Source organism: Myotis yumanensis, unplaced genomic scaffold (assembly GCF_028538775.1).
Source record: "Myotis yumanensis isolate MYYU_CA2020_CCGP unplaced genomic scaffold, mMyoYum1.0.hap1 SCAF_12, whole genome shotgun sequence".
Taxonomy (NCBI): domain Eukaryota; kingdom Metazoa; phylum Chordata; class Mammalia; order Chiroptera; family Vespertilionidae; genus Myotis; species Myotis yumanensis.
The window spans coordinates 33,365,200-33,381,133 of NW_027223763.1; the positions used below are offsets into that span (position 1 = coordinate 33,365,200).

At 42.5% G+C, this 15,934-nt stretch overlaps 1 protein-coding gene across 2 annotated transcripts in view; it reads left to right on the top strand.

Moving 5' to 3' along the window:
- Window positions 1–665: 665 nt before the first annotated feature.
- The window catches only part of FRMD3 (FERM domain containing 3), a 237,131-nt gene continuing 221,862 nt past the window's right edge, over window positions 666–15,934 (top strand). Inside the window, exon 1 of one of the 2 annotated variants that reach the window (XM_070431443.1) lies at window positions 666–919. In XM_070431443.1, the coding sequence (XP_070287544.1) occupies window positions 773–919 (147 nt within the window). In that variant the 5' untranslated portion in view covers window positions 666–772. The remainder of the gene's footprint in view (window positions 920–15,934) is intronic. The other variant, XM_070431444.1, reaches the window with a different exon arrangement.

Sequence of the window (15,934 nt, forward strand, 5' to 3'; positions counted from 1 at the left end):
TGCTCACACCGGCCGGGCTCAAGTTAATATTAAATAAAATAAAGGCTTAGAAATACTCGTATCCTCATGCGTACCAGAGATTGTACGAGTAACTATTAGCCGTATTCTTGTTGTCGCTGTGCCAGCGCTTCATGGCACTCTTGGGGATTCATTCTTGGTCCAAAAAATCCTCTCCCGTGGTGGAATCCTCCCTTTGGGTGTAGGTCAGGATCACCCTCCATCCCTCCGTCAGTAGCCAGGTCCCTGGGGCCAAGAGCTGGCACCGGCAGCGCAGCGAGTGGGGGAGCCAGGGCAGGAGGAGCGCTACCGGGAGCCGGAGCTAACGCAGCGGAGCGGGAGGAGGTGGCCGGGCCCAGCCTGACGCAGCGGCGACGGGAGCAGGCCACTGCGGGGCGCCACGGCCCCCAGTCCCTCCGCTTTCTCCCGAGGCTGGGGCGCGGGAGTGAGTGCAGCGTAAGCTTGCTGGGGTCACGGACCGGGAGCCGAGGCCGAGGGAGGCACAGGAGCGCGCACCCGGTGGAGGAGGCGGGGGAAGGAGGGGCGAGGCGCGGGAGGGGAGGAAGCTGAGAGAGCGGAGGGGGAGGAGGAGGGAGGGACCCGCCTGCTGCGCTCGGCAGCCCGGCAAGTGTGGCTGCAGGCGCCTGTCGCCACTGCTGTCCCGGGGCTGAGTGGCATCCAGGTGGCCAGGACCGTGCGTGCTCCAGCGCGTGCGTTACCGAGGGTGAGCGCCGAGCCGGCCCCAGCCTCCAGCTCGCTCCCCGGGCCGCGGTGCATGTTCGCCTCCTGCCACTGTGTGCCGAGAGGCAGGAGGACCATGAAAATGATCCACTTTCGGAGCTCCAGCACCAAATCACTCAGCCAGGAGATGAAATGCACCATCCGGCTGCTGGACGACTCGGAGATCTCCTGCCACATCCAGGTGCGGGAGGCGCTGGGCGAGGGAAGCGGGCGCGCCTGGGCAGGGGAGGGAGGGAGGGGGGGCTCTGCGGGTGGGCGTGCGCCGTCAGGGCTGAGGAACCCACCCCAGGGCCTTGCTAGAAAGCCAGATTTCCTTTCCTGTCTTCTGAGGCTGGGAGCCCTCCCCAGAGATGGTGGCACTGCCCCTGGCAGGCGCCAGGCGGAACGTTATCTGCGCCCAAGCCCCTCCTGGCAGGCAGGCTTCGCTCGCGTCTGGCTGCGCCCAGGCTGGAGACACCGAACAGCTGCCTCCTGGAGGACTGTAGCCCCTCTGTCGCCTATCCCACCAGGAAATTGGAGTTCTGAGACCGAGGGGGGCACCTTTAGGTCCCCCACTCTTCCTTTCTCCTTGCCTCCACGTGGAGAAGGCATGCACCAGCCTGGGTCCACTCATTTTTCTTTACGGTACCGGCTCCAAAGATTCCATCAGACCCAACCACCCGCCCATCACCTTTACTTCTCTACAGCGTGTGTGTGTGTGTGTGTGTGTGTGTGTGTGTGTGTGTGTGTTAGACTTCGAAGTTTCCCGGGAGGGAGCGAGGCTGGGCAACCCCGGGCTCCAGCCTTGAGGGATGGGGCGCGCCCTGCGTGGAACTGGAGCTACCTCGAAAGGAATCGTGTGAAATCTGAGTGTTTCAGAGAAAGGAAGAGGGCTGTGAGGCCAGTAGAGTTGAATTGAGCTGAGCTCAGGGCTCAGGGATTTCAGCAGGACCCGGGCCCAGGGAAAAAGCACCCCTTGAAGTATTATCGGTGGACATTCGCTCTTGCCCAAGTTGGAGAGAGTGAGTTGTTTGGGGGGAGGCAGCTTTGCTGGCAGCTTCATCCTCCCATATAATAAGTGCCGTTGGGTTTGCAGGAGAGCTGTTATGAGCTGCAAGGGTGTGTGTGTGTGTGTGTGTGTGTGTGTGTGTGTGTACTGTTAATGTGTGTATATGTAGGCAGGTGTGTGCCCTCTCCCACGACCCAGTCAGAATGTACAATTTGGAAAGGTCGTGTTAGGGCTCAGCACTATTTGCTTCTGACTTTAAAATCTATTTACCCCGGGATTTCCTTTTCTCACCGACTGGGTCTTCAGTGAAGCTCAGGACTGAACTTCAGGTACTGGGCGCCCTCTGCAGTTTTGGTGAAAGGTGAGTGGGGGCAGTATCTCCCAGCGTAGGAATCCCTTCCAGGGCTGTGTTAACCAAGAATGAATAAATGAATGAATGAAAGGTCTTCCCCCTTTTTTTGTTCCTAGTGGGAGCTGGTGACAGGCAGCCAGCAACTGATTTGTAAGCTAACAGCTGGACAATTTCCAGGCAGGAATGTGGTGATCTCCCAGGAGCGTAGGCTCCCCCTGAATTTTGTTTGGAGGATCTGGAATTTCATTCTGAGCTAAAGTTACTAATAAAAAGATGAGCAGGATAGGCAGTTTTTCTGCTGCCACAGGACTGCACAGAACCACTTGGCATGTACTGTCTTGTGATCCAGAGACAGTAGTTTGTGCACTTTAAGTCCAAAGTGGATGTACAAGTGTTTTAACCCACACGGAACATGTAGCGAACAGGGGCCAGCAGCAGGGAGGGGGGCTGTTGAGTTCTCCTTTGCTCTGTCAGCCCTCTGTCTGCCCTGTTCTGTTCCACTTGGAGTTGATGCCACTGTTTTTTCTCTTTTCTGGTTCTGGACTAGGTCTTCCTTAGGATAGATAGGTAGTCCTCAAAGGACATGTATTTATTGTCTGGTGTTTTGGGAAACAAAATTGTAGCCAGTCTAATAGCAGTTTGAAAAGTTAGACTTTGTATGGGCCAACTGATGCCAAAATGGTTGAAATGCTATGATCTAAAATGCTGATTTCGGCATTGCTTAAAATAAAAAATCAAATGTTTCATTTGGTGGCACATCTTATTCGCCCCCCTCTGCCCCAAATGGTGATTATCATTTAATCAGTTAAAATGAATTAAAATTTTTATTTTGATATCTTAGAACTTATATTTTCCTAGAGCATTCCAAACCCAGGAATTAAACTTGTACTTCTGGGTAGAAGGTCACACAAAAACTTGCCATTTGTTTAGAGTGAGAACAAAATGCTTTAAAAAAATCTTTTGGAGTCACCAGTACATGCCCTGGGGAAGCCATCTGTCTTTCCTTCCTCCTTCCTTCCTCTAGTCCTCCTCCTTTTCCCTCTGTTCCAAGGGATCACCAAGTTAACGGAGTGTATGGACTCCTGAACAGTGTCATACATTCTCCTTTCATAACTACGCAAAATGTGGGTTATGGATTTTTTTGGGAAAACAACAGCATTTACATATTTGTTTTCCAAATTATGTAATTTTCATGATATTTTGACAAGGAAAACTTTCAAACAAATAACTTATCAGTCTCAGTAGCCTGATAGCCAGTTCCAGTAGGAGGTGCTGAAAGCCACTTGCTCAGTCTCTTTTTACAGGGCCTGGGATGCTGTCCCATGTGTCGCTTGTGTGTGACTGTTTCTCCTCGGTAATGTGGAAGAGAAATTCCGAATGGACAGTGAGTCAAAGGGGAGTCTAGGGCACCAGACAGGCCTGGAGAAGGGGAGGAGTCACTGAGTGCTCCCTCCTGGGTTTTTCCAACTGAGCCAAGCCTGGAAGTCTGGAGACTGTAGCAGGACATGACTTAGTTCTAACCTCTCACTCAGCCTTGCTGCTTCAAGTAGAGAGGAGATCTAGCCATCTTCCCCATCCTACCCACGTTTTCAGATGCCAGCGTGGTTATTTACAAGTTCTTCCAATAAACTTATATTTAATACTGATTTTTATTGAGTAAAATGTAGCAGGCTTTTAACATTATTTGTTCTTTAGCAAAGCCTGGTAAGCACAGTAGATATTATTGGGACTTTGGATTTGTATTTGAATAAAAATCTTAGCGTAATTTGTAGCACATAGTAGTCCTTCAGTAAATATTTTAAATGCGGATTTGATCCTTTCCTTTCTAGACTATTAAATCCATGAGAATGAGAACATTTTGTGGTTGTTCATGAAGGAGTCCCCAATACATAGATTGTACTTGACATATAGTACGTGTTCACTAAACACTTGCTGAATAAATGAGTGCCCAATACTTAATCTAGCTCATTACCTGTCAGCATGAGGCTAGCATGACAGCACTGGATTTAGGATCAGGAGCTGTGTGGTGTAGTTATGTTACCAACCAGCTTTGTGGCATTGAGTGAGTCATTTGATATATGGAGTCAATGTTTCTTTTTGTAAAATAAGGGAGCTGGGTTAGATGGATGGCTTCAGTTTAAAAGTCTATAGTTTAACTCTTTGTAATACTTTAAGCAATAAAACAAAATTAAAAAAATAATAAAATTAAAAAAAAGAAATGTTGTAAAAAAAGGGAAAAAAAGTCTATAGTTTAATTATTACCTGAAACCAATTACATAGGGTAAAACACTGCTGTTGACAGAGTGGATGTATACACATTATCTCATGTGGTTTTCATAACTATTCTGCTTCATGTCCATTTTATTTTATTTTATTTATTTTTATTTTTATTTTTTTATTATTATTTTTTTAATTAAATCTTTATTGTTCAGATTATTACATTAGTTACTCTTTTTTCCCACCATAACTCCCCTCCACCCAGTTCCCACCCCACCCACCGCCCTCACTCCCCACCCAGTGTCCTAATCCATAGGTGCACGATTATTGTCCAATCTCTTCCCTCACCTCCCACATCCCCCCCCGCAAGAATAGTCAGTCCATTCCCATTCTATGTCCCTGATTCTATTACAATCACCTGTTCATACTGTTCATCAGATTATTTATTCATTTGATTTTTAGATTCACTTGTTGATAGATGTGTATTTGTTGTTCATAATTTGTATCTTTACCTTTTTCTTCTTCTTCCTCTTCTTAAAGGATACCTTTCAGCATTTCATATAATCCATTTTATTAATGTTGTATCTTTGAGTGTTGTCTCAAACTTACAGAAAATGAGATTCAGAGAGAGTAAGCAATTTGGGTCACATGGCAAGTAAGTGGATTGGAAGGAACCCAGGTCATTTGACTCAAAAACCCAGAGCTCTTTCTCTATAGCACTGCCTCTTGAAACCTGAGAGTTAGGATACTTCTGGCTGCAAGTAAGACAGTGGCCAGGCTGAAGTGGCTTAAATTACAAGGACACTTATCTTACCTAAGGGGAAATCCACAGGTAGGGCAGCCTCAGGATTGTTCAGCAGCTCTGCGTGGATCCAGGCGCTTTCTGTCTTTCCATTCTGCAATCCTCCATGCCAGCTACATCACTATAGTCATCATGATTATGAGATGGTTGTGCTAATTCTGGATGTCAGTCAGGCACTGCCAACCCACCATATAAAAGGTGGTATTTTCTCATGCACTTTTTTTTTTTTTATCATGGAAAAACACCTTTTCTAGAGGCGCCGTATGTCTTCTCATCAGATCCCATTGGCCAGGATCCCGACATATACCCATGCCCTCCCTAGCTGCAAAAAGTCAAGGAATGCAGGCAGCTGGTGTCTTCACTTCTCACTCTCTATTATGAGAGGTGGGCTTTGCCATTATGGGAAGAATGGAGGTGTGTGTGTATGTGTATGTGTGTGTGTGTGTGTGTCTGTGTGTGTGTGTGTATGTGTGTGTGGTGGGGGACAGGGAATGACTGTTGGCTAAGCAAATTGAGTTACAATTATTGTTACAATAAAAATTTCAGGAGAGTTTAATGAGATGTTATCTAAGCCCTGGCAGTTGATCTTTGATCAAATTTCAGAACAAGAAAAATTATTGGATAATCCCTTGCACTTTGTGTTGTTAAATATGAGTTCTGTCCTTATTGAACTGGTGGGTCTGGGCAGCTATAAGCCATCTTGTGTAAAGCAGGTGACTCCACTCTTGCTGAAGTGGCATTAGGCAAAGTGGTTGAGAGCTTATGTTCTGAAGTGCTACTTGCTTGGGTTGGAACCCTGGCTAGTCAGGTGGCTTTTGGTAAGTCACTTTGCCTCTTTGGGCCTTAGTTTCCTCATCTGTAAAGTGGGGATAATAATGGCACAGACCTCATGGGCTTTAGTACCTGGCCCATTGTAAGAGCTGAAAAAAAATTGACAGTTATCTTAATCTTATGTGAAGATATGTTAGAGGTAATCCTAAGTATTGGGAAGGCTTTGATTTAGAATCTAATGTCTCTCAGCCCAAACTCTATCACTTTCTGATTGTTCAAGATCTTAAACAAGTCACTGGGTCTCCTGCTTTTCATCTGGGAAATGGGCATAATAATTCCTCAATTGTCATCTTTCCCTGGGTTGTTGAGATAAAGCATGGTGTAACTGTTAAAACATCACCCATGTTCTAATCAACTTAGTGTGTTTTTTTTTTTCTAAAGGGAGTAGTGTATAGTGTCTGCTCCCTGAATTTCTTAACTGTTGGAACAGGAATTGGATAAGTCACATCAAAACATACATATGTGCTAAATATCAGGCCCCATGAAAATCCTGCTGGTGAAATCCAAGCTAGATTTAGGTGACAGCCACACCTTTTCTGTTAGTAATGACAGCCCAACACTTCCTCTGTCAAACTCATCTAGAATGCCATTTAGAGTTCACTGAAAATCAGACACAAAAGGAATAGAAGGGATGTTTTACAAGGACACTTAACTGTTGTAAAACAATGTTCCCTTCTTACTGATCTATTATATGTAAGTGTCCTTACATATAATAGAATATGGCCCAGTGCTGATGTGTTTAGGCCAGAATACTTGGGCCAGCTCTTTGTATTAAGTATATTATGAAAAAATAAAGTAATCTTATTTCAATGGTCTGCGAAGATCTTATCTCTTGATGTTCTCAGAGCAAAATGCAAAGTGTATTGACTGTGGGGAGAATGAAATGCTGTTAGCTTCACATCATTTGGACACTATATCTGCTGGATGCTTTTAACTTCATCTAGCAAATTCTAATTCAAGCTGACATTAACATTAAGCACATTTACTGGCTCATTTATCCAGAAGTCCTGATTTAAGGACTGAATTCAAGGACTGTCCTGCCTATTGTGATGGCTTTATCCTTGGACAGGTAGTGAAAAGGTTATAGTAGTTCCAGTTCTCACGTTTTTATAGGACACCCTCCAGAGGAAAAGAGAAACCATTTCCAACTCAGTATCCCAAGCGAAAGTCCTCCTAGGTCACATGTCCTCCCCTGAACCAGTGACTACAGTCAGTGGAAGGGAATCTTCTAATTAGCTTAAGGTGACTAGAACTTGACCCTGGGACTCAGTGTGGAACCAACTTTCTTCCTGGTAGTGGTCTGCATGCACCGGTCAATATCTAAAAATCAGGGCTTTCTTCAGAAGGAGGAAGGGGGAAGGTGGAACTGGCTCCAAGGAAGATAACTCACCATATCTACTCTAGGTGCTTTGTCTGGGTGAGTGGTCCTCAAAGTATGGTCTGGGGACCCCTGGAAGTCCCTGAGATATTTCAGGAGGTCTATGAAGTTCAAACTATTAAAAAAACTCCTGCCCTAGCCGGTCTGGCTCAGTGGATAGAGCGTCGGCCTGTGGACTCAGGGGTCCCAGGTTCGATTCTGGTCAAGGGCATGTATCTTGGTTGCGGGCACATTGTTTCTCTCTCATTGATGTTTCTAACTTTCTATCCCTCTCCCGTCCTCTCTGTAAAAAATCAATAAAATATGTATTTAAAAAAAATTCCCCATCTCTGATACATTTTGTGTTCATTTTTGTGTATGGTGTGAGATAGGGGTTCAATTTCATTCTTTTGCTTTTTATCCAGTTGTCCCAGCACCATTTATTGAAAAAACAATTTTCCCTCATCAAACTGTCTTGTTACCTTTGTTGAGCTGTTGTTTGCTTTTCCACTCTCATTCTCTCACAAATGTACAGTGGATATTTCCAGAGGCTGCATTGAATGCAGAAGCAGATATGAGAATCCAGATGTTTCCTAGTGAGCCAGACATTAAAGATATTTGCAAAATTGTAAAACAATGCTCCCATTCTTACTAAGTTAATTATTATTTTGTGAATAAGTTATTTTTATAAAAGTATGTAATTTATGTTAATGTGCAGTGGGCTTATTATTATTTTTAAATGAATAAAAAATTGACTGAAAATATTCTCAGCAAATATTGATATATACAACCCAAATAAAAATCCTATAAATCCTCAATAGTGTAATGGAGATTTGAGGCAAAACAAGCTTAAGAATTACTGGTTTTGGTGACTATTAATTCCTGAAAAATTAAAAAGAAAAACAAATAAAACAAAATAGAACTTCCATGCATCTTGGGCCTCCAGGATTACAAGTATTTGGAATGATATTAATGAAATAAGAAACACCCAATGTGGCCTTAGTCAGTTTTTCCCAGTGGATAGAGCATCGGCCTACGGACCAAAGGGTCCCAGGTTCAATTCTGGTCAAGGGCATGTACCTTGGTTGCAGGCTCCCGCATGGCCCAGACTCTGGTCAGGGCTTGTGCAGAAGGCAACCAATCAATGTATTTCTCTCACATTGATGTTTCTGTCTGTCTTTTTCTCTCCCACTCTCCTTAAAAACCAATGGAAAAATATCCTCAGGTGAGGTTTAACAACAACAAAAAAGATTAAAACAAACAAACAAACAAATAAAAAACACTCACTGTGTACATGGAAAAGTGTATATTTAAAATTCTTAGTAGTAAGCATATACCTGTGTGTTTGTGAGTGTGTATTGCAATGTTAAACGTAGAGGTTACACAAGGCCAGGTTCTGCTGTAGTAAGCATTCCCAATTGCACCTGCTTTCTAACTGAATTGTGATTTTTCAACTTTAATAATTAGATAAAGCCGTGTCTTACTCTGAGACCCTTCTTTGGTTATGTACCATGATGCATTAAGTTTTTTAAATGTAAGCCACTTGAATCAGGTCTGTGAGTCATTTGAACTCTTAAGTTGTTACTTCTTTTTCTAAGTAGGCATTTTGGGAAAACTTAAAAACATTGCAGGAATGGAAATGTCAGAATGTGCCCCATGAAGAATCTGAGATTCACATGCATAAGTGACAGGTGTTGGGTGGCTAGCATGGTCCTCTCTTAGTTCCAATTTTGTGTGATGAAGGATTCAAGTTGCTCCTCCTATGAAGTAGCAGAGAGCCAGATGTGGAAACCAGACATGGGAAACAATGGGATTATGGTCAGGAGCTATCAGGGAAGGTTTTACAACTGAGATGTGAACTTGATTCAGGCTATAAAGTGCCAGTGTTCAGTTCTGGGTGGAATGGGTAAATGTTTCTCAGTCTCTGATATTGCAATGGAGCTCCTGTATTCTTGTTAAAATGCAGATTCTGACTCAGGAGGTCTTGAGGAGGACCCTGTAATTTGGCATTTCCAACAAGCTCCCAGGTGCTGCTGCTGGTGGTCTGTGAACCATACTTGGAAGAGTCAAGTGTTCATGGAACTTATCTTTTTCATAATCCTTTTCTTAATTTCCTCGAGTGTGGGACATTTTGTCTGTTGCCTCCTTTGATAGTGCCTCACCTGCACGTTTCTTTTAGTAGATGTTCAGTGAATGTTTGAGTGACTGGGTGAGTGAATTAAAAAATTTGTTGAGCCCTAGCTGGTTTGGCTGAGTGGAAAGAGCATCAGCCTGCGGACTAAACAGTCCCGGGTTCGATTTCAGTCAAGGGCACATGCCCAGGTTGCAGGCTTCACCCGTATGTACAATGGTGCGCAGGAGCCAGCCAATCAATGGTTCTCTCTCATCATTGATGTTTCTCTCTCTCTCTCTCCCTTCTTCTCTGAAATCAATAAAAATATTTAAAAAAATCTTTTGAGGTGTGTCTATCACAATAGACCAAAGTGCTGATTAGACACTGATGCTGGGGATGGAATGATTCCTTCTGACTCCCACCCCAGCCAAATCAAGAGATTGCTTTTCAAACAGGACTTTCTGTGATGACCAATCTGATGAAGTGTTGAATGTCTATGAGAGCACAGGGGGGACTGGGGTTAGTGAGGGCCTTCTTGTCCCTCTGGGCCATACTTCCCACTTGTGCTTTCCCGTATCCTGGACTCTTGATGGCATTGTAGAGGAATTCTGGCAACTTATCATCACGAACAAATCACTATGCCCTGGCCAGTGTGGCTCAGTTAGTTGAGTGTTGCCTGGTACACTGAAAAGGTGGTTGTTTCAATTCCCGGTCAGGGCACATGCCAGGTTTGCAGGCTCGATCCCCAGTAGGGGGCCGATTGATGTTTTGCTCTCACATCGATATTTCTCTCTCTCTCTCCCTCTCCCTTCCTCTCTCTCTAAAAATCAATAAAAAATATTTTTAAAAAATTGTTGTGTATAATGACTAGCAGTGCCTGGAAGCTCCCAGAGGCATAGGGGGCCCAGCTATTCTCAGTAGCAGAAGTGACCCTGAGGGACAGTGACCCCGGAGGACAGTGAAAAGTGCATGTAAGGTGTAACATAAGCTCTGGAGCTGTTTGTTTTGGTGATTTTCCCTGAAGGTGCAGGAGGCAAATGAGAGGATCACTTTAGCAAAAAGTAAAGCTCATTCTAACAGAGAAGAACATTTGTATAGATCAAGAAATTATGCTTTCTCGTAAGTAAATTAGTAAAGAAATGACATTAATATTATTTGATAAACATGTAAAACACATCTTCTGTATGCCAAGCACAGAGTGGGGGATGGGAAATAAAAAGAAAATAAAATCAGCTGTCAAGAGGCGCACAGTCATTTGTGGCGAGCGAGACAAAGTAGTGACGCAAGGACAAAATGTCAGGGACAGGTATATGCAGGTGGAGGACCAAGAGGAGGCATCTGTATTATACTGGGGCAGCAATAAGTATCTCTGCTATAGATCAATCTTGCTTAATAATTAATGGAAAAGTGGAAGTCAACTCTTTGAAGAAGGGGAAAAGGCATTGCAGACAAGGTGATCCCCTTGCTTGGCAGGAAGCAGCATGATTGCAGGTGGAAGTGAAGCAAGGAAGAATCCAGGGGAGTTCCAGATGGTTGGGTCCAGTGACAGGACTAATGGTGATGCCGCTCCAGGAGAGACAGGGCCAGCAACATAATTTTGGGGGCCTGGTGCAAAATGAACATGTGTGACCTCTTGTTCAAGATTATTAAGAGTTTCAGGATGGTGACAGCAGACCATTACGCCAAGTATGGGGCCCTTCTCAGTATGTGTCATACACCATGAAGCTGGCCCTGAGAAGGTGGAACAAAGGAGATGCAGTTTGGAGGGAGGAGGTGATGTGTTTCATTTTGGGCATGTTGACTTTGAGGTGCCTGTAGGGTATCCGAGTGGAGAATTTCTAGTAGGCAGTTGGATATAAGGAATGAAAGACAGCAGAGAGGTCTGTCACAGAGACATAGATAAGAGAGTCTTTAGTGTTCCTGCAAGTGGTGGTAGAGACCATGAGGTATGAATGAAACTACCATGATGGGTCTCCCTTTTTTGTCCATGTTTCTGCTTGGGTCATCCTTGTAAATCAAACCAATGGACTATGAGCGTTGGAATTCTTTCCAAGAGTATTTGATTATTTTTTATGAGCAAGAGCTTCCCCACTTTCTACTGCAACTAGGGCAGCCAAATCCAAGTTATCAGTGCAGTTTTCTGCTCTTAATCCTCATTTTCTAGCTTGGACTAGCAAATGAAAACAAGTCCTTTCTCAGCTTTAAGGTTCTGAGTTACAAAGCATAGGATTTTCACTCAAGGGAAGTTACCCTTTGAGTCAGTGTCATGAATATTAAATAGAGATTACATTTAAAATTTCTATCAACATGGTACAACATTGAAGTAAACATGGTATGTGAGGAACAGCTTTGTGAGTCATGTTGCAATGGTTTATCTTTTATTTGATTGTTTTTGTGTCTCAGATATCTTCTCTGGAAAATTTTGTTTTTTAATTAATTTCCGAGGGTTATTGTGAATATTAATGAAAATAAATTCAAGTTCTTTAAAACATTAAAAGGAATAATCTAATATTAGTAACATAATAATCTGGATCTTAGATGTATAATAGAGTTTTGTCTAAATATATCTATGTATTATGCTAAGGTTTGAAATGGGATTATTCTGTAGCAGGGGAAAGGAGTTAGAATGTTAACAGATCAGGGTTTGGTTTATTATCTCTTCCCTCAGAAGCATAATTTGTTCTTTAAGGCACTGGGCTTAATGTTGGTCTTGAAAGGATTGACTGAACCAGGGTCTTTACACACAAACTGTGAAAATTCAAATACAATATCACTTACTAATGGATTGATAATAAAACTAAACAGTCTTAAAATCAATAACTAGTTAGTCTTATTAATAGAAGACAGGATAGCCGAAACCGGTTTGGCTCAGTGGATAGAGCGTCGGCCTGCGGACTGAAAGGTCCCAGGTTCGATTCCGGTCAAGGGCATGTACCTGGGTTGCGGGCACATCCCCAGTAGGAGATGTGCAAGAGGCAGCTGATCGATGTTTCTCTCTCATCGATGTTTCTAACTCTCTATCTCTCTCCCTTCCTCTCTGTAAAAAATCAATAAAATATTTTAAAAAAAAATAATAGAAGACAGGATAAAACCTAATTAATAAATTGGCTTTCTTGACGTTCCTAGTTGATGTTATTTTTTGGGCTGGTCTACACATATTATTGTACATTGTTCTGAGAATAATGCTAGTCCTTCTGATCTGTATGTGTGTGTAGGTATCAACTACAGTGTATGGTGTGTGAGGTATTTAGAGATTCTTTGGCCCTAACTGGTTTGGCTCAGTGGATAGAGCGTCGGCCTACGGACTGAAGGGTCCCAGGTTCGATTCTGGTCAAAGGCATGTACCTTGGTTGCGGGCACATCCCCAGTAGGGGGTGTGCAAGAGGCAGCTGATTGATGTTTCTCTCTCATCAATGTTCCTAACTTTCTATCCCTCTCCCTTCCTCTCTGTAAAAAATCAATAAAATATAGAGATTCTTTGTTTAAGGCATCCTTTCCACTCATGAGCCTCTTTATATCCTTGGTTAGTATGATAATAGTGTGTATTAGCTAGTTGATTAAGTTGAGACCTAGAGATGTTATGTGATTTGCCTAAGATTGCATTTTTAGTGAAATTAAGATGGGATATGGTGTCTTGGGTTTTAGGTTTGCTCCTACTGTACTAAATACTACCATTATTTTGGTTTTGAATCTTCCTTGTAGTCTAAATGATGTAATTCTTTCCACTGACAACTTTCTAAATAACACAAAGGAAAAACCATATACTGATTACATATCTGGGTAAAGCAAGCCTTTTGGTATCTCACAGCTGTCATCTAAGGACAGTTCTAGTTCTTTTCTACTTTCTTTTTGTCAACATGTGGCTCAGTGTATATCCGAATGAAAATTGCAATCAACTTATCATGTATTTAGGGATAGTTTGCCATTTAACATATCTAGATAATTGATATCTAGATAATTTGGCAAAGTATAGACATCGCTTGTAGTTTGAAATTTCAAATCAACTCCCAAGAAATTGCCCCCCAAAAAGCTACTGTCAGTATAATTTTTTTACCTATTCTCTAAGGTAATTTACCTCTCAGTTTTGAGATTGACTCTGAAAATTGAAATTTTAGCAATTCCAGACCATGATGTTTAGACGATTTCTAGAAAAATACAAAAACAAAGTGTGTTTGTTTGTTTTTGTTTGGTTTTGTTAGGCACTAGCTACATCCTTGTTAGACTCTCTTTGTTTTGAAGGCTTAGGCAGAAGAGTAATGAAATCTCTGGAGTCAGGAGCAGAAAAAACACTTCATCCCCCCCTGGAGCCTTGTCAGGGAAAACTTCACCTCTTGTGTTCCCAAACCTCCAGGGGGATGCATTTCTGCTGAGGAGCATCCTGGCACGGGGGTGGGGTGGTTGTGGGTGTGGGACCTTGAATAACACACTTTGTCTCTAGGGTTTGGAGATGTAATTTCTCCACCAGGTGTAGATGGCACTTTCTTGGTTCAGTGCTGATTAAGAGAAAAAAGAGGAGGAAAGTTGTACAGTAATTCAAGGGCAGCCGTGAAGCCTGAGTTTGCAGTGCCAGCAGCAGTGTGGAATCTGAGAATAGCAAATTAGAAGAACAAAGCAGATTTTAATCATATGCCACAGAGAGGAAGGTGGTTTAGGTTTATCTCCAAATTGTACCTCCATTAGAGGAAGGGAGGCTTTTAGTGCTATTATCCAATATTTATTGTTAAAAATTTCTTCCTGCCTTCCTCCCAGTATTTCTTTGGTGCACCCATTAAGGGGAAATGCCAGTTTTTTTCTCTCTGAATGTATTGAGCAGTTATTAAATATGAAACATTTTCTTGATGTTACTGGAAATGATTTTGAGATTCAATATCTTCACCCTTTAGGAGATTTTAGTCTGAAGGTAAAACTGAAGATTAAAAAAGTATCCCCTCCCATCATTTCATCCATCTATCCACCCACCCTCTCCTCCACTCATCCATGTACCCATCATTCATCCATTCATCACACAAACAGTTACTGAGGACCAAGTTAAGGACTGGTCTGGGTACCGGAGATATATACAAAGATAAATAAGAGTATGGTCCTTCCCAGTATAAAAGACAGACACCTAAATAGCTCCAGGGTGGTGCTATTATGGTAGAATAACTCACCAGGACATTATTGGAGCACATAGAGAAGCCAACAATAGAGGCAAGGTATGGCTTGGGGGAAGATGTACCCCTCCTTTATTCTCTAGTCATTCTCTTCCAAAGTCACTAGTACTCAAGAGGATAATCTTTGAAATGGATCACTGATATTTTCTAACTCACATTTAAATGTGAATAAGAGCATCTCTAAGACCTTTGCTTTTCTTCTTGCAAATATCTCAGCAAAAATTGTACCTTGCTGTAAAATGTGACTTCAAGAAAAGTCACACCCCTCTTTCCCTGCTTCCTACCAGATTTTCCCCCTCAAAGTGTCTCCATATGGAAATTCTGAGCAGCCACTGGGGCACCTAGTCCAACCTGGGAAGGACAGGAAAGGTTTTCTGGAGGAGATGATGTCTCAGATGAGTTTTAAAGGAAAATAGGCATTGACTGGCCACTAAATTGCGTGTGTGTGTGTGTGTGTGTGTGTGTGTGTGTGTGTGTTGAGAAGGGATGCCTGTGTCTGTCTCAGGGAGTACCTGAAGTCCAAAGAAGAGAAGGGTCTCACTTAACCTGGTGAGTGACAGAGAAGATGGGGACCTGGTGTCCAGAATTCCACTCTCATAGTTCTTTTGACTTCATGATAAGACATCGTTTATGTGAGCTTGGTTAACATTGCTATGTTTCTTCTTTGTACATGGAAATAAGTGGCATATAATCATTTAAGTTCAAATTTCACTCTCCATCTGCTATATAGCAAAGAGATTGACTTTTGTTTATTAGTTGCTTATTAGTTTCAGGAGTTTTTTTGTTTTTGTCGATTCTTTCTGATTTTCTACATAGATGATCATGTCATCTGTGAATTAAGACAGTTTTATTGCTTCCTTCCCAATCTGTACACCTTTTATTTCCAGGTGTTGCCTTTTTGCGTGAGCAAGGCCTCCCATGTTGAAAAGAGTGGGGAGAGGAGATATCCTTGCCTTGTACCTGATCTTAGTGGGGAAGCTTACAGTTTCTCACCATTGAGTATGATATCAGCTGTAGGTATTTCATAGATTTTTTTGTCAAGGTGAGAAAGTTTCCTTCCATTTCTAGTTTATTCAGAGTTTTTTTTTTTTTAAAATCATGAATGGGTTTGGGACTTTGTCAAATATTTTTTTTTATTTATTGATATAATCATATGATTTTCTTTTTTAGTTTGCTGTTTTGATAGATTACATTAATTGACTTTGAATGTTGAACCTGTCTTGCATACTGGATGAATCCCACTTGGCTGTGGTGTATAATTATTTTTATACATTTTAGATCATCTAATGATTTATTTAGTTTTTCTTTTCCCCCCACCCCAACCCTCATAATCTAATGATTTAGACAAAGGAAATTCACTTCTAAAACTTGTATTTATTACTA